This window comes from Dipodomys merriami, unplaced genomic scaffold, assembly GCF_024711535.1.
Source record: "Dipodomys merriami isolate MVZ:Mamm:240054 unplaced genomic scaffold, mDipMer1.0.p SCAF_16, whole genome shotgun sequence".
NCBI lineage: Eukaryota > Metazoa > Chordata > Mammalia > Rodentia > Heteromyidae > Dipodomys > Dipodomys merriami.
This window is the reverse complement of record NW_027202937.1, coordinates 12,808,548-12,832,322: the sequence shown is the minus strand read 5'-3', so window position 1 is coordinate 12,832,322 and position 23,775 is coordinate 12,808,548. Positions and strand designations below refer to the sequence as shown.

The 23,775-nt window shown below is 36.4% G+C and overlaps 2 protein-coding genes across 2 annotated transcripts; both read left to right on the top strand.

Moving 5' to 3' along the window:
• Nucleotides 1-6,171: 6,171 nt before the first annotated feature.
• Nucleotides 6,172-7,134, top strand: LOC138827951 (olfactory receptor 14J1-like). Its single transcript, XM_070023530.1, has one exon. The coding sequence runs from the start codon at nucleotides 6,172-6,174 to the stop codon at nucleotides 7,132-7,134; it is 963 nt and encodes a 320-aa protein (XP_069879631.1).
• Nucleotides 7,135-13,288: 6,154 nt separating this feature from the next.
• On the top strand, nucleotides 13,289-14,251 carry LOC138827950 (olfactory receptor 14J1-like). Its single transcript, XM_070023529.1, has one exon. It carries the CDS (start codon nucleotides 13,289-13,291, stop codon nucleotides 14,249-14,251), a length of 963 nt encoding a protein of 320 aa, XP_069879630.1.
• The last annotated feature ends 9,524 nt before the right edge of the window (nucleotides 14,252-23,775 follow it).

The following is a 23,775-nucleotide window of genomic DNA, read 5'->3' as shown; positions in this document are numbered from 1 at the left end:
CCTATATAACTTGTCAATAGTAAAATTGTATTTCTGATACAATTATTTAACAGTATTTGTCATCATCAAAGTACCAAATAGATCCTGCTCACATTTTTTTTTTTTTTGAGTCCGGTCATGGTGCCTGAACTCTGGGCTTGGGCACTGTCCCTCAGCTCTTCAGCTCAAGACTAGCACTCTACCACTTGAGCCACAGCGCCACTTCCAGCTTTTTTTTTTCTTTTTGCTTATGTGGTGCTGAGGAATCGAACCCAGGGCCTCGAGCATGCAAGTCAAGCGCTCTACCACTGAGCCACCTTCCCAGCCCCCTGCTCACATTTTGATTTAGAAAATATATATTTGTGGTTAAATTTTCTATATTTTATATCCATCTCTGTCATTTAAAATATCCCAAGAATTAGTAACTATTCTTTAGTTTAAGTCATTCCTGTTATGTCAATATTTTATAAAGTGGCCTAATCAACCTCATTGAAAGCTATTGAATAGTTGTAGGGTAAGTAAGGGGTAGTAGAAACTAGAGAGTATGAGAGTGTGGGATACTATGGTGGAAGCCCTTTGAAAGCTTAATATGAAATAATGAAGAATATCTTACAAATGAACGATATGAATGGAAGATAGGTCTTCCTTAGTGTGAGTAATATTGGGAGGAAACAGTGAATGGAGGTGGTAAAAGAAGGAAGTGAAATATGGTGCTAGTACTCTATGAACATGCACAGAATAGTGAAAACTGTTGCAATTGCTTTGTGAAGGAGGAAATGGGGATAGAGTGAGTGATAAAGAGAATTCTGATCAAGTACTCAAGCATGTGTAGAACTGTCGCAATGAAACCTCCTGTACTACTAATCGGTGCTAATAAAATATATTAAAGAAACCTTTTAAAATATTTAATGGAAATCAATTTACTTTAGAAAAGTTGAAGGGTGACAGTACTGAGGTTTAAACTCACGACTTTGGGCTTGTCAGGCAGATGGTGCACTATTTGATCCAGGCCCTCAGCACATTTTACTCTGGGTTTTTGAGATGGGTCTCAATCAGTTTTTTACTTGTTTATACTAGAATTTGAACTCAGGACCTCTTGGTAAACTTTTTTGTTCACAGCTGGCTGTCTACCACTTAAGCCATGTTCCATTGCCTGTTTCTTCTGGTTAACTGGAGATAGATTTCTCTGCTTAGGCTGGCTTCAAACTTTGATCTTCAGATCTCAACCTTCTGTCTAGATAAAATTATAGTCATGAGCCATCAGTGCCAAGCTCAATAATTTTTTTCACCAGGTCAGTAGTTTTATAATTCAAAAAATAGTCAAAATATTCTTAAAGGTATTTAAAATTCAACAAATACATTGAATCATAAAGATGTAAACTTTAATAAAATGTTAGTCACTGATCTTCACCTCTTTGGTAATGTATTCTTGCCCTAAACAAATCAGTCCTTGTTTATTACATTGTAAAGTTGGTGTTTTCCAATTATCTTTTCAGGAAGTTTTGTTATTGAGCATTACACACTTCGCTCTAAATACACCTAGAATCATTTTCATGAATAATAACAGAGAACAAGATCCAAACCAAAGAACTAGTCAATGATTCCAGAACAATTCACTGAAAGACCATGGGGAAAGAAACACATCATTGCAGTATCTCATTTATTATAAATCCAGTGTGGTATGTCTTAGTCTAGATAATCTACTCTATGCCAATATCCTACCTAATCGTCATAAATATTGGTGATAATGGTGATGGATACTTGCTCTAGGTTTCTTCTTCAGGTTGTGACTTGTGGATGCATGTACTTTTAGGTTATTATACAATTATATTTTTAGGGGAGGGGGTCCGGTCGTGGGGCCTGAACTCTGTGCCTGGGTGTGTCCCTCAGCTCTTCAGCTCAAGGCTAGGGCTCTACCACTTGAGCCACAGCGCCACTTCCGGCTTCTTTTTCTGCTTATGTGGTGCTGAGGAATTGAACCCAAGGCCTCATGCGTGAAAGGCAAGCGCTCTACCACTGAGCCACCTTCCCAGCCCTATATAATTATTTTACCACTTCCACAACACCAGGACCTGTTGAAATTTCATAGCCATCAGGCTGAATTTACATATCAATTTGAGGAGAATTGATACCTTAAAAACATCAAAACTTCCATTCTTTGGCTCCTGCAGTGAGTTCACAGCTGTGGTACTAGCCAATTGGGATGTGGAAAAGAGCAGAATGAAAGTTTGAGGCCAGCCCAGGCAAACATTCTCAAAACCACATCTCTATCAATAAAAACCTGAACATAATGGCATATACTTACCATTCAGCTTGGGGAAATCTAAATAGGAAATCATGGAACAGACTAGATCAGGCATAAACATAAACTATATCTCAAAAGAAACTAAAGCAAAAAGGGTTGTGGTTAAGTACCTGTCTGGAAAGTACAGACCATGAGTCCAAACCCCAGTACAACTAAAAATACATCAACACTTCCATTTCATGAAAATAATCCCCAAATGGGACAATGTCATTCTTTCTGATGTAGGCATAGAATTCCATTGTGTATATATACCACATTTTCTTGATCCATTCATCTACTGAGGGGTGTCTGGGTTGGTTCCATATCTTAGCTATGGTAAATAATGCTGCAGTAAACACAATTGTGCTGGTAGCTTTAGTATGGTCTTGTTTGTGATCATTTGGGTAAATGCCCAAAAGTGGCATTGCTGGGTCATAGGGGAGCTTGCTTTCACTGTATTTGATGTTGGTATAATTTGTGGAGGGGAAGGAAAAAAACAAATTGTTTAAATAGGGATACAGGTGGACCCATTGCAACAATGAGATGTACAAGACGTTATGTCAAAAAACAAACTTTACAATTTTCGCCAGAGCGGGGAAGGGGGGATTGGGGAGGGAAGATGGGAAGTGATGGGAAGGGGAAACAAAGGAGGAGGCAACCATGCTTGATAAGAAATGTACTCATGTAATTTTAATCTCTCTGTATGGTATTTTCACAATAAAAATTAGTAAAATTGAAAAAGAAAATAATCCCCAACTTATTTAAATGCTGTTTAGTTTTAACAGCAAAATATATTGTGAATGTCAGCACAGAAATATGGAAAATGCTTTGTTATATTGATCGAAGTAGTTGGAGCTTTTCTCAGGTACTAAAGATGTTATGAATTCATTTTTTTTCTATTTATTTTGCTTTAGCTAGTAGGCAATTCAAACTGTGGAACTCTTTCCTTTTAAAAACAAAACTAATTATAAGTTGTTATGTCTTTTGCATTTGCTAGAAAATGTTGTGTGGTAGCATTTTAAATGAAACATCAATGATTAGAATTTATTAGTAAGTATCTAATATTTTAGTCATTCTGTAAATCTATTTACATGAATACTTTCATTTTTCAGATGAATCTAAGACACACAAGAATGATATAACTATTAAAGGCTCTTCAAAATCTGAGCACCAGTTGCTCACACCTTTATGTCTTGCTACTCAGGAGTCTGAGATCTGAGAATATGGTTCAAAGCCAGCCCTAGAAGGAAAGTCAATGAGACTCTTATTTCCAATTAACTACTAATAAGGAACAAGTGGGGCTGTGGTCAAGTGGTAGAATGCTAGTTCTGAACAAAAAAAAAAAAAATCAAGGACAGAAACTCAGATGAGACCAGGCTCTGACTTTAAGCCCCAGGACTGGCACACACACACACACACACACACACACACACACACACACACACACACACACACACACACACACACACACACACACACACACACACACACACACACACACACACACACACACACACACACACACACACACACACACACACACACAAAATTCTCTTCCAAAAAGAATATAGAAAAGCATGGCATAGATTGAGGCAGGAGGATTGAGAGTTCAATCTTGTCCAAGAAAAGTGTATACAAGTCTCTATCTCAAAAATAAAAAATAAGCCTGGCACTGGTGGCTCACACCTGTAACCCTAGCTACTCAGGAGGCTGAGATCTGACAATTGCAGTTCAAAGCCAGCCCGGATAGGAAAGACCATGAGACTCTTATCTCCAATAAACCACTAGAACACCATAAGTGGCACTGTAGCTCAAGCAGTAGAACGCTTGCCTTGAGCTGAACAGCACAGGGACAGCACCCAAGCCCAGAGTTCAAGCCCCACGACCGACAAAAATAAATACATAAATACACAGTAAAAATAAAAAAAGACAGATATGAAATGGTTGAGGCATTGCTTTGTTATGGCTATTGACATCTTAAAATCTTAGAAACATTTTTTTTCAAAATCTTTGTTGAATTATGCCTCAATCATTTTCTAGGCAGGAACCAAGGATTTTGCCAAAAAATAAAAAGTAAATTGTAGAAGTGGGATTTAAACCTGGGCCACCTGAATTCAATGCCTTCATAATAAACATGTCAGTCTGTGTGCCTTCCATAATTTAATATGTTATAATGACTAGTGATAAATTTTTATGTCTAACAATTTCAATAATATTAAGAACAATATAAATTTCACAGTATTTTTAGAAAAAAATTACTGAAAACTTGAAATCAATAACATTTTTGCCTACTGATCCTATCTCTTCTGATTTGAGTTTAAAGAAAAAAGCCAAGTATAGAAATGTCAGAGTTTATAAGCATCATTGCAGAGATATCATGATAAAGTTTAATAGCCAGGATCACCTTGCGAGTTTTTCAAGAAATACCACAAGATAATTTTCAGGAACTCTCAGAAAACATATCCATTTCCTCCAATATCATAATGAATGAATGAAATAACTGAACAAAATCTGAGATTCAATGCCCAGGACTACAGTTAAACATGAAGATAACCACTGACATCTAAGTTTCTAGGAGGCCAACGCTTAGAGGCTCAATGACTTTAAAACTCCTTTAAATTTTCCTGTGAGACTTTCAGAAGTACATGACTAAGCTAGTGAAGTGTCTCTTCCCCTGTGGAACTCAGACCAGCAGCCCAGGCAGCACCTGAGAGCTTGGCTGCAGCTTCCTACCCAGCTCTCACTGGGAATCCCTGAATTTTTACAATTCTCTAGACACTTCATATGTCCTTTATAGTTTGGGACCATAAAAACACAAGCCACAAAATCTTATATTTGCCAACCCACTCTGTCTTTATATGGAAATTTCAGTGATCCCAAATCCAAGTGGCAGAGGAAGAGAGGAAAGGATTTATTTTCCTCATTTGGCATGTCTGTGTTTTCAAAGACGCCACCCCATACCTCCCCCAAAAAGCCTCAACCAACCCTTGTCTCTGGGAAAACAACATTGGTAAAGTATGTTTGGTTGTAGAAGAGATGTCAGCTGTTGTGACAACCTTCCATAACTACCTGTACACCTAGAAGACAAGCGGTGAGTTTTCAAGTCTTGAATGAGGAAGAGGGAAAGACTATGACTAAGTCTTCAAATTGGTTTAGAGAACAAAGACTTTAAATTCTAATGTAAGAGGAAGCATTGCTCACTGAAAATGAGCAAATTTTACAACTCATTATTATTTTATGTATATTTAGTACACTCATGGGCAATGAATAGAAAAACTTTTAAATTAAGAAGTACTGATATTCATGTGCTTATGCAAGTGAAAAATCTTCCAAGTTCTTCAAAAATATTTCTGAAATCAGTAGGTGGTAGAGAAAAACCTTTACTAGACATAAATTCAACTTAATTATACTTTTTTGCTGAAAGTCTCTTTGTGTCTTTTAAAATGCCTGTTCAAATCCAGGAAATGGTGGCTCAAACCTATAATCTTAGCTACTCAGGAGCCTGAGATCTGAGGATCATGGCTCCAAGCCAGCTCACTTAGGAAAGTCCATGAGACTCTTATCTCCAATTAAACACCTCAAAGTTGGAAGTAGAATTGTGGCTCAACTGGTAGAACACTAGTTTTGAGCACAATACTTTAGAGACAATGCCAAGCCTTCAGTACAAGCCCAGAATGGACACCAAAAAAAATAATAATGATAATAGGAGGAGGAGGAGGTGGAGGAGGAGGAGATGTAATAGTAGTCATCTTTGTAGTAATCTATATGATATAAAAATGACAGGTTAATAATCAGGAGCTGCAGAAATAAATGGTGATTACCAAATGGATGGCTTATTTAAATTTGTTTGACTGAGTTTCACATATGATTTCATTTTCCAGGTCCTAAATCCAACTTGTATTTTCCAAATGGCTATGAAAAATGAAACAGATATGAATAGATTCCTCCTCATGGGGTTTTCTGAGAATCACAAGCTGCAGCTGTTACAAGCTTGCCTGTTCTTGGTGATGTACCTTTTGGCCTTGACAAGCAACTTCTTCATCATCACCATCACAACCCTGGACGAGCATCTCCAGTCTCCCATGTATTACTTCCTGAAGCAACTTTCCTTTCTGGACCTCTCCTTCATCTCTGTCACAGTCCCCCAGTCCATTCGCAATTCCCTCACAGGCAATGGCTATATTTCCTATGCTCAGTGCATGCTCCAAGTGTTCTTCTTCACGACTTTGGCCTGGGCTGAGGTGGCCATTCTCACGGTGATGTCTTATGACCGCTATGTAGCCATTTGCTTCCCACTGCACTATGAACTCATCATGGATGCCAGAAGATGTTACAGTGCTGTGACAGCTGTATGGGTAAGTGGAGGCATCACAGGAACCCTGCACATGGCTGCCATATGTTCTATCACATTCTGTAGAGCCAAAGTAATTCACCACTTCTTCTGTGATGTCCCTCAAATAGTGAAGCTCTCCTGCTCTAATGATTCCCTTGCAGTCATTGGAGTGGATACTGTCTTGTGTATGGCAGCTTTAGCCTGTTTCATCTCCATTGCCATCTCCTACATCCACATAGTCTCCACAGTTCTAAGAATACCCTCTGCTGAAGGCCGGTCTAAGGTTTTCTCTACCTGCCTGCCCCACCTCTTTGTTGTCTCATTTTTCTTCTCCACAGGCATCTGTGCATATCTGAAACCAACTTCAGACTCTCCAACTGCCTTAGATCTTTTTCTCTCTATCTTTTACACAGTAATTCCCCCAATACTCAACCCTGTTATCTACAGTCTGAGGAATGAGGCCATGAAGAGAGCTGTCCAGAACTTAATGTTGGCTACAGAATTCACTAAGAAAAAATTTGTTTTTTCATGTCATTGATAGATCTCTGATATTATAGACCTGGAAATTTCTATAGCAGAGTTCCTTCAATTTGTAGTGTCAATAAAATCAACCAAGATGCATTGTGTTCATGAACTCCTTTGTTGAATGACAACTCCTCTCTATAATTACTTAGATATTATAAACAATATATTTTTGAAAAGCAATATTTTATGCTAAATAGTATCTCTTCCTAATGCATACGTGCTCTTATCTTGTGTTAGAGGAATTTTTCCTGAAGAATGAATATGGGTTTTAAGAACTGTGGCCAGAAACATTAACCAGCCTAATATATCAGACAGAAGCACAAATAACTATTTATGATATCTTTTGTCCACTCCGTTATTAACTATTTAAACCATCTATAACAACTTACAACTTTTCTTTTTGAATTGTGTACCAATGACACCTTTCCACACAATTTTTATTATACCACTTCTGGGGCTTAAACTCAGAGCCTGGACACTGTCTCTGAGCTCCTTTGTTCAAGGTTACAGATTTATCACATTGAACCACAGCACCACTTCCAGTTTTCTTGTGGTTAATTAGAGATAAGAGTCTCATGGTCTGCCTTGCCTAGACTGCCTTTGAACTATACTCCTCAGATCTCAGCCTGAAGAGCAGCTAAGACCTCAGGATTAAGCCCCTGGCACCCAGCTCCACCCAATTTTTGAAATATTGCTGTCCTTGATCTGTTGTTTTATTTAGCTGACTGAATTAGATAACAAGAACATCAATTCCTAAACCTGCTTTTATTATGTATTAACTTTGGGTGGTACTGTGGTTTTTAACTTAGGGATTCACACTTGCTAGAAAAGGTCTCTAGGACAAACCACACATGGTCTCCCTGATATGTGGATGTTAAATCCAAAATGCAAGGAGATGCAACCAAGTAGACAGGACTCAAGAAATGATGGATCTCCACGCAATTTGTCATATCATTTCTAAATGACTCCATGTTTTTGACCACACATGTGTGTGTGTGTGTGTGTGTGTTTCTCTGTGTGTGTATGTGTGTGTGTGCAAATCTGAGGGATGCTAGCAGGATGGCACAGAATCAGAGGGAAACAGGAAAATATACACCAGAGGGGCCCATCAGCTGCACTGGACATTGAAAAGAGCCAACTAAGCAACTCAAGGGCAACGATGGGAGGGAGGGAATGAGAGGGAAAGAGGAACAGCTAACACTAAGCAAAAAGAAAGAAATGCACATGTCACCTGATGTGGAAGAAATATTTGTATTGCCACAACTCATAGAATTCACCAACATTATAGACCATGATAATGACAATTTGCCTTGTGAAGGTTAAAATGCGTTTGTGACTTTAACTAAGTATCACTATCTCACAACACTGTGAAATTTATGTAATCACTTGATCAACCGGTCTGCCATTGTAAATGAGTCAACTTCAGACTGCAATCCTCCTACCTATACTTCCTTTATAATTAGCATGACAGTAGCATCCTGTCCCATCCATGTTGAAATGGGAAATGTGTCACTAGCTTTTACCAGGCTGTCTTTACACCATGATAAACATGTTCTTTACCTCCCAAGTAACTAGAATTGCCAGGTTATGCCTCCATGACTAGGTCTATTTGGATATTTTTTCCTAATTAAATAATATGATGTTGTTCATTCTTGCATGATTTAAGTAGAAGCTCAATCTTTGGTCCATAATTTTCTTATCTTCTGTTACTCTCATGGATGCAATTTAAATGTCCTCATTCATCTTAGTAAATATAAGATTATTCCCTGAGATCAATAATCATCCAAAATGTGTAAGCAAGTGAAAAACTCCAAGGGATTAGCTAAGAAGTTTTCTGTGTAAGAAAAGGAGCTGATGAAGCAGAAGAAGCAGAAAGGACTAAGTCCATACATAGCTGGGAGCCAACTGAGAATGTGTAACCCATAATACAGAGCCAGTGCATTCTCTATTCATTCTGGAAACTTACTGAAATTTATCAATTGATTTTTATAAACATACTGGGACCAGGCACAGGTTGCTCATGCTTATAGTCCTAGCTACTCATAAGCTCAAGTGGGAGCATCAGAGTCTTTAGCCAACAAGGGCAGAAGAGTTAGTTTAGTGAGGGTCTCATACCCAATTAATCAGCAAAAAGCTGGAAGTGGACACGTGGCTGAAGTGCTACCAGGAAGAATAATATAGCAGGCCAAACTTTCACACTTTATTGTGCTCACTATTAGCTGTACTTTTGATCCAGTCACATTCACATTGACAGCTTTACTTCATTCTTTTGCTTGAAATATATTTTATACTAATTATGGAAAAAAAAAATAGAATGCTTGGTAAGAAATGTATGCATTATCCTGCCCATGTAATTGTAGCCCCTCTGTACAGTATGTTCTCAAATAAAATTAAATTAAATTTAAAAAAATAGAATATATTTTATATTATTTTAAACATTTTATACTTAATATTGTTATCCCATGAGGAACATTTCAAATCCCCTCTATTATTCTTAGTTTTCACTTTCAATAATGTCTGCTCTTGTCATATATCATTATTTCTTTCACTTGTTCAGAAATTTCTCATTTTTATTTCCTTATTTCAAATTGCCTATGTGGCCTGTTAATACTTAATTTTTGTGTTTCTTATGCAATTATTTAACAGTATTTGTCATCATCAAAGTACCAAATAGGTCTTGCTCACACTTTGATTTTAAAAATATACATTTGTTTAACATCATCTTATCTGGACTTATGTACATAGCTTTTGACCCTTTTTGCTTGTCCCAGAGATATACTAGTTATTGCAAATAAGGGTAACCTATTTTCTTTGGGCCTGGCTTACTTCACTTAAAATAATTTTTTCCAAGTCTTTCCATTTTCTAACAAATGGGGCCATGCCATTCTTTCCATTATATATATATATATATATATATATATATATATATATATATATATATATATATATATCACATTATCTTGAGCCATTCATCTACTGAGGGGCACAAGTGGTTTTCTCTTTCTTGCTATCGTTGCTAATGTATTTATAATGTACCATGTGATTTTTTTTTGTATGTTCCTCCCCAATGGTATAACCTCTGTTTTAACTGTATTTGATGTCGGTGCCCTGCATCTTGTATATACAGTTCTCTAATTTGGGGAGGGAAAGGGAAAAACAAAATGCTTAAATAGGGATACGGGTTGGCCCATTGTAAAAATGAGATGTACAAGACACTATGTTGAAAAATGAACTTTACAACTTAGGGAGGAAGGATAGCTGTGGAAGTGGGAAGGAAGGGATGATAGGGAGAAAACAAAGGAAGAGGCAAAAATGCTTGATGGGAAATGTACTCATTACCTTGGGCATGTAACTGTAACCCCTCTGTACACTATTTTTTCAATAAAAAACGTACTAAAAATATACATTTGTGATTAAATTTCCTATATTTCATGTCATGTTCTATGCATTTAAAACATCGTAAGAATTAGTAACTATTCCTTAATTTAAGTCATTCCTAGTTGAGCGAATGTTTTATAAAGTGGCCTAATCAAACTCATTGAAAACTATTAAATAATAGTAGGGTAAGAAGTGGTAGTGAAGTAGTGAAGGGGGTTGATCTTATTCAAGTATAAGATATGAGATTGTAGGATACTATGGTAAAAGTCTTTGAGAACTTAACTTGAAGTAAGAAAGGATATGAATGAATGATATGAATGCAAGATAGGTCTTCTGTAGGGTAAGTAATGTGGAGAAGGAAAAGAGAATGCAGGTGCTACAAAGACGGACATGGAATATGGTGCTAGTATTTATGGACATGCATACAATGGTGAAATCTGTTGCAATTGCTTTGTGAAGGAGGAAATGGGGATAGAGAAGAGTGATGGAGAAAAGTCCGATCAAGCTTTCTGTAAGCATGTATGGAACTGTAACAATGAAAGTCCTCTGTACTACTAACACGTGCTAATCAAATATTTTAAAAGAGACCTTTTAAAGAAAAAAAGAAACCTTTTAAAATATTTAATAGAAATCAATATTAATTTAGAAAAGCTTTTTTATTGTTTTGATAGTAGTGTGGTTTAAAGTCATGATGTTGTGGTTTAAAGTCATCACGTTGTGCTTTTCAGGCAGACAATATACTACTTGAGGCAGGCTCTCAGCATGTTTTGCTCTATTTGTTTTTGTGATAGGTCTCAATAAGTGGTTTTTTTGTTTCTACTAGGGCTTGAACTCAGGAGCTCATGGTCTTGTAAAGCTTATTCATCACAGCTGAATGTCTACCACTTGAGCCATTTTCCAGTGCTTGCTTTCAATAAAATTTTGGCCTACTGATTCTATCTCTTCTGATTTGAGTTTAAAGAAAAAACACAAATATAGAAATGTCAGAGTTTATAAGCATCATTGCAGAGATATCATGATAAGTTTTAATAGCCAGGATCACCTTGTGAGTTTTTCTTTTTTTCTTTTTTTTTTTTTTTGGTCAGGTTTTGGGGCCTGAACTCTGGGCCGGGGCCCTGTCCCTCAGCTCTTCAGCTCAAGGCTAGCGCTCTACCACTTGAGCCACAGAGCCACTTTCAGCTTTTTTTTTTTCTTTTTGCTTATGTGGTGCTGAGGAATTGAACCCAGGGCCTCAGGCATGCAAGGCAAGGGCTCTACCACTGAGCCACCTTCCCAGCCCCACCTTGTGAGTTTTTCAAGCAATACCACTAGATGATTTTCAGGAACTCTCAGGAAACATATCCATTTCCTCCAATATCATAATGAATGCTGAAATAGCTGACCAAAATCTGAGATTCAATGCCCAGGATTCACAGTTAAACATGAAGATAACCACTGACATCTAAGTTTCTAGGTGGCCAACGCTTAGAGGCTCAATGACTTTAAAATTCCTTTAAATTTTCCTGTGAGACTTTCAGAAGTACATGACTAAGCTAACGAAGTGCATCTTCCCCTGTGGAACCCAGACCAGCAGCCCAGGCAGCACCTGAGAGCCTGGCTGCAGCTTCCTCCCCAGCTCTCACTGGGAATCCCTGAATTTTCACAATTCTCTAGACACTTCATATGTCCTTTATAGTTTGCAACCATGAAAACACAAGCCACAAAATCTTATATTTGCCAACCCACTCTGTCTTTATATGGAAATTTCAGTGATCCCAAATCCAAGTGGCAGAGGGAGAGGAAAGGATTTATTTTCCTCATTTGGCATGGCTGTGTTTTCAAAGACACCACCCCATACTTCCCCCCAAAAGCCTCAACCAACCCTCGTCTCTGGGAAAACAACATTGGTAAAGTCTGTTTGGTTGTAGAAGAGATGTCAGCTGTTGTGACAACCTTCCATAGCTACCTGTACACCTAGAAGACAAGCGGTGAGTTTTCAAGTCTTGAATGAGGAAGAGGGAAAGACTATGACTAAGTCTTCAAATTGGTTTAGAGAACAAAGACATTAAATTCTAATGTAAGAGGAAGCATTGCTCTTGAAAATGAGAAAATTTTACAACTCATTTTTTATGTATATTTAGTACACTCATGGGCAATGAATAGAAAAACCTTTAAATTAAGAAGTACTAATATTCATGTGTTTATGCAAGTGAAAAATCTTCCAAGTTCTTCAAAAATATCTCTGAAATCAGTAGGTGGTAGAGTAAAACCTTTACTAGACATAAATTCAACTTAATTATACTTTTTTGCTGAAAGTCTCTTTGTGTCTTTTAAAATGCCTGTTCAAATCCAGGAAATGGTGGCTCAAACCTATAATCTTAGCTACTCAGGAGCCTGAGATCTGAGGATCATGGCTCCAAGCCAGCTCAGGCAGGAAAGTCCATGAGACTCTTATCTCCAATTAAACACCTCAAAGTTGGAAGTAGAATTGTGGCTCAACTGGTAGAACACTAGTTTTGAGCACAATAGTTTAGTGACAGTGCCAAGCCTTCAGTACAAGCCCCAGAATGGACACCAAAAAAAATAATAATAGGAGGAGGAGGAGGAAGAGGAGATATAATAATCATCTTTGTAGTAGATGTAGTAATCATCTTTGTAGTCATCGATATGATATAAAAATGACAGGTTAATTATAAGAAGGTGCAGAAATAAATGGTGATTACCAAATGGATGACTTATTTAAATTTGTTTGACTGAGTTTCACATATGATTTCATTTTCCAGGTCTTAAATACAACTTGTATTTTCCAAATGGCTATGACAAATGAAACAGATTTGAATAGATTCCTCCTCATGGGTTTTTCTGAAGATCACAAGCTGCAGCTGTTACAAGCTTGCCTGTTCTTGGTGATGTACCTTTTGGCCTTGACAAGCAACTTCTTCATCATCACCATCACAACCCTGGACGAGCATCTCCAGTCTCCCATGTATTACTTCCTGAAGCAACTTTCCCTTCTGGACCTCTCCTTCATCTCTGTCACAGTCCCCCAGTCCATTCACAATTCCCTCACAGGTAATGGCTATATTTCCTATGCTCAGTGCATGCTCCAAGTGTTCTTCTTCACATCTTTGGGCTGTGCTGAAATGGCCATTCTCACAGTGATGTCTTATGACCGCTATGTAGCCATTTGCTTCCCACTGCACTATGAGCTCATCATGGATGCCAGAAAATGTAAGAGTGCTGTGCTAGCTGTATGGGTAAATGGAGGCATCTCAGGAATCTTGTATACAGCTGCCACATGTTCTATCACATTCTGTAGGACCAAAGTAATTCATCAGTTCTTCTGTGATGTCCCTCAAATAGCGAAGCTCTCCTGCTCCAATGATTACCTTGCAGTCATTGGAGTGGCTGCGTTCATGTCTCTGGCAGCCTCAGCCTGTTTCATCTCCATTACCCTCTCCTACATCCACATATTCTCCACAGTTCTAAGAATACCCTCTGCTGAAGGCCAGTCTAAGGTCTTCTCTACCTGCCTGCCCCACCTTTTTGTTGTCTCATTCTTTCTCTTCACAGCCATGTGTGCATATCTCAAACCAACTTCAGACTCTGCAACTGCTTTGGACCTCGTGTTGTCTGTTTGTTATACAATAATCCCTCCAACACTCAATCCTATGATCTACAGTCTGAGGAATGAAGCCATGAAGGGAGCTTTAAGGAATCTTCCAACTTTAGCTGGAAGATTCACTGAGAAAAAAGGATTCATGTTTTGTTAGTAGCTATAAAATATTGTTTATCTAGAACTTTTCCCTAATTTTAATATCAATAAAATAAATATCAATAAAAAGTAATATTTTTCTGTTGACAAACTATATGATGATTTAAATTATTAAACTCTTCATTCCAATTTCTTTTCCTAAGTCACTGAAATCAATTTTTTTTTCCTTTCAAGGTAAGTAAAAGTTAACAATGGTCACTTTATATAGGAACAGTACTGCCTAACCATCCCAACACCCACACATATATATATGTATCATGTATACATAGACATGCTAACAACCTGAACAGATTTTTTAAACTACAGCATGGGTAAATATGTTACATAAACAAGAAAAGGAAGTGATATTTACCACTTATTCCACTCACTAAAGAAGACACAATTTTACAAAATCTTCTAATTTCAAATTTCTATTTTAAAAAATTATATTAATTTTACATATCAATTTTACATATTCATACCAATTTCCACTCACTATTATGTAAAACAACATAACTATTAACTATTCTAATTCTTTATTTTGTATGGTATTTACTATTTAGTATAATTTATGTGACAATAAATTAACAATTTCAAATGCACTATTTTCAATGATTTAGTCTTAAATAACTTAGTAAAATTTAAAATTCATCTCTTCTCAGATAATGTGATGTCAGGAAAATGAACCCTTAGATATGTATTTTAATATTTTTTTCTTTTTTCATGCATGTGTTTCTAACGCATTTATAAGATTATCTCTTTGTTGCTTTGTATGTCCCTCCCCCACAGTATAACCCCTGCTTTCACTATATTTGATGTCAGTATAACTTGTGGAGGAGATGGGGAAAAACCAGTTGTTTAAGGATACAGGTGGACCTGTTGCAACAATGAGAAGTACAAGTTGTCATGTCCAAAACGAGCTTTACAATGTCGGTGCGGGGAGGGGGGGGAAGGAGAAGGATTGGGATTGGGGGGGAGGGAGGAGGCTGGGAAGGGATGTGAAGGGTAAACAAAGGAGGAGGCTGCAATGCTTGGTAAGAAATGTACGCATTATCCTGCCCATGTAATTGTAACCCCTCTGTACAGTATGTTCACAAATAAAATTAAATTAAATTAAAAAAATAAAATTCATCTCTTCATAATTAGGGGGGAACGGGAAGGGGGAAAGAAAGAAAGAGGTAACAATGCTTGATAAGAAATGTACTCAAAACCTTACCCATGTAATTGTAATCCCTCTGCATGTTGTTTTCACAATTTAAAAAAAAAAACTAAAAATAACACGCACACACACACACACACACACACACACAAAGAATTGTCAGGAGGGGGAAACAATGCTCAACAGGAAATGAACTCATTACCTCACTCATGTAACTGTAACCCCTCTGTATAGTATCTTTACAATAAAAAATAAACATAAAATTAGAAAAAGAATTGTCAGCACATAGGATAATATTCCTGTGAAAGAACAGAAAAACATAATATACTTAAAATTGGCATCATACTTTTAAAGTATGTATAAGAAGAAAATTTTACTGCTGTGTTATATGAAAATTTTCTTATTTTTATATTTTACTTTCCCTAGATTTTCAATTATATTTTTATTATCTTCAAGAACTTGTTCAAAGAAGTTACTATTCAACAAATCAGTTTATATGTACAATACACCTTGATCATTGTCACCACTTTTATCATTCTCCACACTCCCTCCAAGCCTTCCCCTTCCCCTCAATTTTCTTAGTATCATGTGATACCCCTTAGTAAGCCATACCAACTCTTTCAAATATGTTAAGGATGAATTTTTAACACGTGATAGCATGGCTTACAGTATAAGTTACCAATACTTAACCACAGTTGACAAAAACTCAGATCTTCTACCATCTCAATACTGTAGTTTATAAATTATATTTCAGAATTTTTAATTATATATCAATTAAATATTTTGAAATAGTTTCTAAAATATTTCTCTTATTTAACTATTATTTCTACACACCCTGATTTTGAGTAAATAAAATGCATAAATTAGCTAGTTTGTTTTGTCAAACAAATACTTGAAGACATTCAATTAATTTCAATAATTACAGTTTCGTTTCAGGTTTGGACATTTTTCATGCTAAATATATGATGAGCTGAACCTAGTACATTATATTCACAACATACAGCTTTTATAGTTATCATCCATCGTTCATTGCAGGGAATTAATTAAATGCCAGTTGAAGATCCAGTGTGTTAAGTTAGCCAAAGTTTCCATCCTATGTTCTGTATGTGATTTCTCTAACACTTAAACCCATCACCAATAGCTTTATAAATAGTCATGGAGCCAGTTTCAGGCACTGTTAAAAGAATTTTCTCTGAGAATGAGTTCTTCAAAAGTAAACTTTATAGGCACATTCTAATTATTTAAAATGAGGGAAACTATGCAACCTATATTTCTTTGGTCCAGTTTACTTCATTTAATATAATTTTTTCCAAGTCTTTCCATTTTCTTATGAATGAGGCAATGTTATTCTGTCTGATGGAAACATAGAATTCCAGTGTGTGTGTGTGTGTGTGTGTGTGTGTGTGTGTGGTGTGTGTGTGTGTGTGTGTGTGTGTGTGTATGTGTGTGTGTGTGTACATATTTTCTTGATGTTTCTCTATTGTGGGGCAGCTGGGTTGATTCTGGATGGTTGTCCTGGTGGCTTTAGTGTGGCCTGGTTTATTGTTAAAGAACTCCAAGAAATGGAAACAAGAGGTTTTTTTATTGTACTGTTGTGGTTCTTCTTTTTTGTTGTTGTTGTTTTGCTTTGTTTTTTTTTCCTTTTGTCATTGTTTTTTATTTCTATACTTTTTGTCTTGTATATAAGTTTATCTGATTTGGGGAGGGGAAGGGGAAGCATAGAAATGGTGGGACAAAGGATGAACTAATTCAGCAGTGATACTCACTAGACGCTATGTTGGAAATAAACTATACAACTTGAAGGGAAGGGAAGACAGGAGGGGAAAAACTGGAAGAGAGCAAAGGAATGGCCTTCATTCAAAAGGAAACATACTCTTCTGACTTATGCAACGATAATCCCTCTACATCCCTTTTACAATAAAAATGAAAAAGTACCCTTTAAACTCTAAATGAGTCCTACAATTTAAAAGGCTTTGTTGCTGGGTGACAGTGGCTCACACTTGTAATCCTAACTACTCAGGAGGTGAGATCTGAGGATCTGGGCTCAAAGCCAGCTGGGGCAGGAAGTTTTGAGAGTCTTTGTCTCCAATAAACTACTCAGATAAAGCCAGAAGTGTTGGTGTGCCTCAAGTGATAGAGTGCTAGCCTTGAACATCAAAACTCAGAGATAGTTTCCAGGCCCTGAGTTCAAACCACAGGCCCAGCAATAGTAAATAAATAAATAGGGGCTGGGAAGGTGGCTCAGTGGTAGAGTGCTTGCCTTGCATGCATGAGGCCCTGGGTTTGATTCCTCAGCACCATATAAGCAGAAAAAGCCAGAAGTGGCACTGTGGCTCAAGTGGTAGAGTACTAGCCTTGAGCTAAAGAACTGAGGGACAGTGCCCAGACCCAGAGTTCAGGCCCCATGACAGGCAAAAATAAATAAATAAATAAATGGCTTTGTTATTTCAGCCCAAATTGGATGTCTTATTTTTTCCCTTGCCTCCATTATAATATTTTAATATCCAAAATATAAAAATATTATAATATCCCAAATATAAAATACGTACTAAGCAACTCTTCAGTTATTACATAATATCCCTTTCTGCCAGTCATGACACTGAATTTAGAGAAAGTTAATGCATTTGTTTCTCAAAGAAAAAGTACGTTAAGTTGTGGTCCAAAATAACATTTCCTCTGACTTACAGCTTATCTATTTATTTCTCAATAAAAATGTTTTTCTGGGTGTTAGTTAAAGTATATGTATAATCATCTGTGAAATTAAGACTATAAAACTATAATCTACTAGTGAGATAGTCATAAAGCATTTTCTTTTGCCTGACTAGAGTTTTCTTTACAGTTAGTCATTGGCACATGAAGAATTCAATTCTCTGAATATCTGACTCAAATATGGTGGATCTAAATGTCTGATCATTTTTGTGTAATATTGTGACATACTTCAGAAAAACATAAAAAGGGAGAGGATAAAACTGGATTGGCTTCCTCAATTTCATAGTAAATCAAAGTACATTTTCTAATGTTAATGTGAAGGAGCAATCACTAAATAATAGGTAAAGTGCATATCTAAAATTTTCAACTAATAGTTCTGTTGATATCAACACATAAACACATGAATGAGTTTTTCCACTTGTTTATAAAGATTATCCATTTCTTTTCTTCCAAATGGCAAAAAGCTTTATTATTTTCCTATTTCCTATTATAATCCTGATACTTTGTAAATAACCATACCTGATTTAATTACATATATTTTAAAGAATATATCTTCTTTAAACAGGTACATATACCTTGTAAAAACATTCCTAAGCTAGATACAAAGAAAAATGTAATACTTATCTATAAATGTACTTCTTAGTATTTTCATATTCATGTTTATGTATGTACTTATATTGATTTGTAATATCATGCACACAATAATATTTTGGTTTTAATATAGTCATATAAATATTTGCAGATCAATTTGTGATTCTATGCTATGCTTAATCTACATCCTAATTACAAAATTTAAGTTTGCATCATTGTACTTGAAAGACCATTGCATGAACATCAAAATCCATGTTTGTACATATGAATAATGAATTTCTTAAGCTTCATGCTTTGTAGAATTTTGCCTGCATGGGGTCAGTATCTCATTGCATCTTCCTGAAAGCACATTGATCAGAATTATGCCTTATCTCCTGTAAAGCAAAAATTCTCTCATGGAATGTACTGTTTATACTAAATTGTAATTATGAAAAGATGTTTCTCTCTAACTGATAACATTTCATTTGAATATTTATCTTTAAGCAGTTGTACAAATGAGTTTCCATTCACCAAAGCAGATTGTGAATACAGTGCATCTTGATCAATGCCACCCCTTTCAACATTCTTCTCTCCCCCCCGCCCTCATCCTACCCCTTTCCTTACTTACCTTAATTTTAGGTTATTTATTGAATTTTTTGCCATTTAACAAAACCATTTATGTATACAATGCATCTTGATCTATGTCACCACCTCAACATCTTCACCTCCCTTCTTTATATTTCCTTACCCTCTTCTCAATTCTGTACTATATACATTGAATTCTTGCCTGTACTCTCCTCACTTTCCCCTTCATTCTTCTACTCCTTTCCTCTTGACCCCACCCTACCTTCTTCAAGTACTAATTTCCTGGTCCTTATTTTGTTGAGCTTTGACTTAGTCTTTTTAAAGAATTACACTTTTTGTGCTCTCCATAGAGTTCATTATACTTCAGTCAATTCCTTTGTAACCTCTTGCTTCCCACCCAGTGTGTTTACTTGTAAATTTATAGTCACATTCTAGCTACACAAATGAAGAAAACCATGTAGCCTATGTTTCTCTGGATCTGGCTCTCTTTGCTTACTATAATTATTTCCAAGTCTTTCCACTTCCTCATGAATGGTACAATATCATTCTTTTTGATGGATAAATAGAATTCCATTGTGTATATATACCACATTTTCTTGAGTCATTCATCTATTGAGGGGCATCTGGGTTGATTTCATATCTTGGCTCTGGTAAATAATACTGCAGTGAACATGGTTGCACTGGTAGCCTTAGTGTGACTTGGTTAGCAATCTATTAGATAAATGCCCAGGAGTGGAATTGCTAGGTCATAGGGTAGCTCTATGTTTAGCTCTTTTGAGAACTTAAATGATTATCTTTTTCTCAAGATTTTACAAGTTTTCTACTGTAATTTTAGTGTTGTATTTTTTTCCAGGATATTGGCTCACAAGTCTTCTTCTGTTTCTAGCTCATGGTTCATAGGTTTGGCCTTTTAGTGATGCTGGAAAGGTCTTGCAAGATTCATTCATACTTTATTTTTCTTTCTTTCTTTTTTTTTTTTTTTTTTTTTGGGGGTCCAGTCGTGGGGCCTGAACTCTGGGTCTGGGCACTGTCCCTCAGCTCTTCAGCTCAAGGCTAGCGCTCTTCCACTTGAGCCACAGCGCCACTTCCAGCTTTTTTCTTTTTGCTTATGTGGTGCTGGGGAATCGAACCCAGGGCCTCAGGCATGCAAGGCAAGCGCTCTACCACTGAGCCACCTTCCCAGCCCCATACTTTATTTTTCTTATAGTCATTTTTAAACTCTTCCAAGGGTGGATTTCATCTAATTCACTCTTTTTAGTGTCCATTATTGTGGACTCATTTATTTTTAGAGGAGATACATTGCCTTGTATTTTTTCATATTTCTTGTGTTTCTGGGTTAGTTTGTTCACATAAGACCAATCTGTTAGCTGAATATTTTAATTAACTATAATCTTTCAGTTGAAATATTTGGACATTCAGGAAGGGATGTAGTGGTTTGATAGACAGACAATTACACATCACTGAGCTGGGGATATATTTCAGTAGACAAACATTCATCTATGGGCTCAGAGCACCACACCTAATCCCAAGAACCACTCAAATAGGGGAAACTACCTAGAGTCTCTTTTAGTCCCAAGTACACAGCTTTCTGAAATATATTGGCTGAAGGTGCTCCTGGCTAAGGGTTAGCTGTCTATTTCTGGCATGCTTTCAGTTTAGAAGCTTCCCTTCTCTGTGGACCAAGATGAGTGCTGCTTGTAACTTGTGGCCTGGTCAACTCGCCATTTACTCCATAACATCTCATTTGTTCCCTTAAAATTCAGCAATTGTCCGAGTCTAAAGTTGTACCCTGAATGCTTGGGAAAGTGGAGGTAGCAAATAGTGCACTGATTTCTTTATCATCAGCTAAGTGAGGGACTCATGAATTCAGACCACAACCAGCAGATTGTCACCTTGTGGCAAGAGGAAAGCTGAAGGAAATCATGTGATCCCCTGGTGGAAATACTAGCTCTAAATGCCACCTGACTGAAAATACACACAGCTAGAAAGCAGCTGCCAGCAGCTTATATCAAGTGCTTTCAGAATCCACCTAGGAGATCCTTTTATGGGAAAGGTTGGGGAAATCACTATTTTTCACAAACCTATCATCAACCATAGGTGCCCTGGAGATATCTGTGAAAGACTTAGCTCTCTGTCAGACACAGGCTTGATACTTTACTTCTCTAGCCATCCTCAAGTAATGACACTCATTCCTCAGCAGCAAAGGGAGAACCCCAAAACATACCTTTCACAGCCAAAGCTCCCTGCTACCTAAAATTCTCTGGGTCCATACCAAACCCTCACCCTCTATACAACCATTCCTCAGGGCTATCTCACCCTGATTCTGGAGCAAGGTTTTCCAGGACTCCTTGAACCATGACTATTCCTTGTTTCCAAGTCCCCTAGAATTGTTCAATCAACTAGGTCTATCATAAGATGGCACCTCACCATGTCTCTTCAAGACCATAAATGCGACAAAAGGTTAAAAATCTGAAACTAGAATGGCACACAGAAGCAGTCACTAGAACACCAAATCCCTAAAATGGGGTTAAGACTTGCAGGAAGCTTGGGATTACTTTGAATCTATAATTGCCAGTTTATGACCAGGACTTCTGACTTATCCTTGTGATGTGTCTTTGGCTTCTTTTTGCCCAAAGGGAGCCAGAGTTGGAGCTGCAGACTGTTTCTTAGTTTTCTAAATTGCATATCTATTTCTCTGGGCTTTTCAGCTTTCCTATCACATGGTTCATGGTTCCCAATGTTCTTAATCTCTTCTACCCCTCAAATATTCTACACTGACTATTTTTCATGGAGTCAAACAGACGATACTTCCAATCCCTGTTCATAATTTCATGATACAAAAAAATAGCTGCAAAAGAGAAGCATAGTGACTAACTTGACTTTTCCAAATATAATCACAGAATAATTTTTATAACAGGAAAACTTAATTGGGGCATTTGTAATGAAATAATATATCTGTATGTTAGAAGGAGATGATTTCTTAAAGAGCTAGTACCAATGTCCTATTTATTTAAAGTTCATCTTTTCTAACCACAAATTTTGCTTTTGGTATGGTATGCTCTTAAACATGATGACTTATGTTTCATAGACTAGACTAGCCAAATAAAATATCACAAATATGTAATTTTTATAATATGTATCTGTGTGTATGTTTGAAATTTTACATAATTTGTATAGCTGTGTGTAAGTATATATATTTTTTATAATATATATATAAGTGTCCAAAGATAGATGAAAAGAATTTATAGATGGTCTTTCAAGAAAATATCAGACTTAAAACTGTATATCCTATTAATTGTGTCCATGTATTTAAAAATCCATACTCCATAACTTACAAATAACAATGAGTTCAGATAAACATGCTACATAGAACTGAACAAAATTAGTTTAAATGCTTCCATTTAAATAACAAGTGGAAAAACCTTTAATGTTATAATCTGAAGAACATTTTTTCAAGTTGTATTACACAAATGATTCAATTTTTAGTTTGACTTGAACTTTCAATGTGTTAGATTACAATAACAATTCAGTATAGCTAATAACAAACTGAATAAGATAAATGTATAAATGATTGAACAGGTATATATGTGTGTGTGTGTGGAAATGAATTGCATACAAATAATCTATTATATCAATTTGTTATTCTGATATATGCAGTATTAAAGCATATATTCATGTGTGTAATTCAGGCTTTTTAGAGAATAAGTAATCATCCTTGAGTTTTCATAAGTTGTCATGATTTTTCAACAGCACTGACGCTATTGATAGTTGAGTGGTACTTTGTGTGTGGTTGTCTATTTCTTTTTTCCTGTAGTAAACTTAAACTTGGAGAAGGTTTTTCTCAAGGTTGGTTATTAAATGCCTTGTCCTAAAAGGCCTCTTTCAGGAATTATTATTAACACCATGTGGTAAAATTGATAAGGGAAACAGTAAGTTTCTAACATGGCTGGCATCCTTGGAAACCACTGTGAAAGTAATTATTACATTTGTCCTGATGGATCATCTTGCTCCTCAGAGAATAGACTTTTGAAGCAGCTAAACAATTATGTACTTCGCAGACCTTGTTAAAACATTCTTAATAATTTAATGATACAATTACTTATATACTTTTTAATGAGCCCCTAAGTGGCCCTCTGTTATAACAAGAGCTTCCTTGACCGGGCCAATTTCCAGGAAACTTTTTAATTGCATGAAAATGTCAGATGATGGCTTTAATCAGCTACTGGCTGAGTAGACCAATTCCAGGCCCAGATGACTGAGGCAAATTAATCATTGCTATCACCTCTAGTCTTAGAAGAGTTATTTTAGCTACCTGTTAATTACACTGAGAGAAAGAAGACAAATTCCATTTTTAATCCTGTGTTCTAGGTTTAAATAGAAAAGTCTAATGACATATATTACAGATTTATTAAATTCCTCATATTTTGAATTATTCCATGAGACCAATAAACTGTGCTTCTAATATGCAATTTGAAAATACTAGACCAAACACTAGAAGGGGATGTGGAATGAGAGAGAAA

Bases quoted from the DNA above. Each gene is read 5' to 3' on its own strand.
- LOC138827951 (XM_070023530.1), top strand. From the start codon at position 6,172: ATGGCTATGAAAAATGAAACAGATATGAATAGATTCCTCCTCATGGGG.
- LOC138827950 (XM_070023529.1), top strand. From the start codon at position 13,289: ATGGCTATGACAAATGAAACAGATTTGAATAGATTCCTCCTCATGGGT.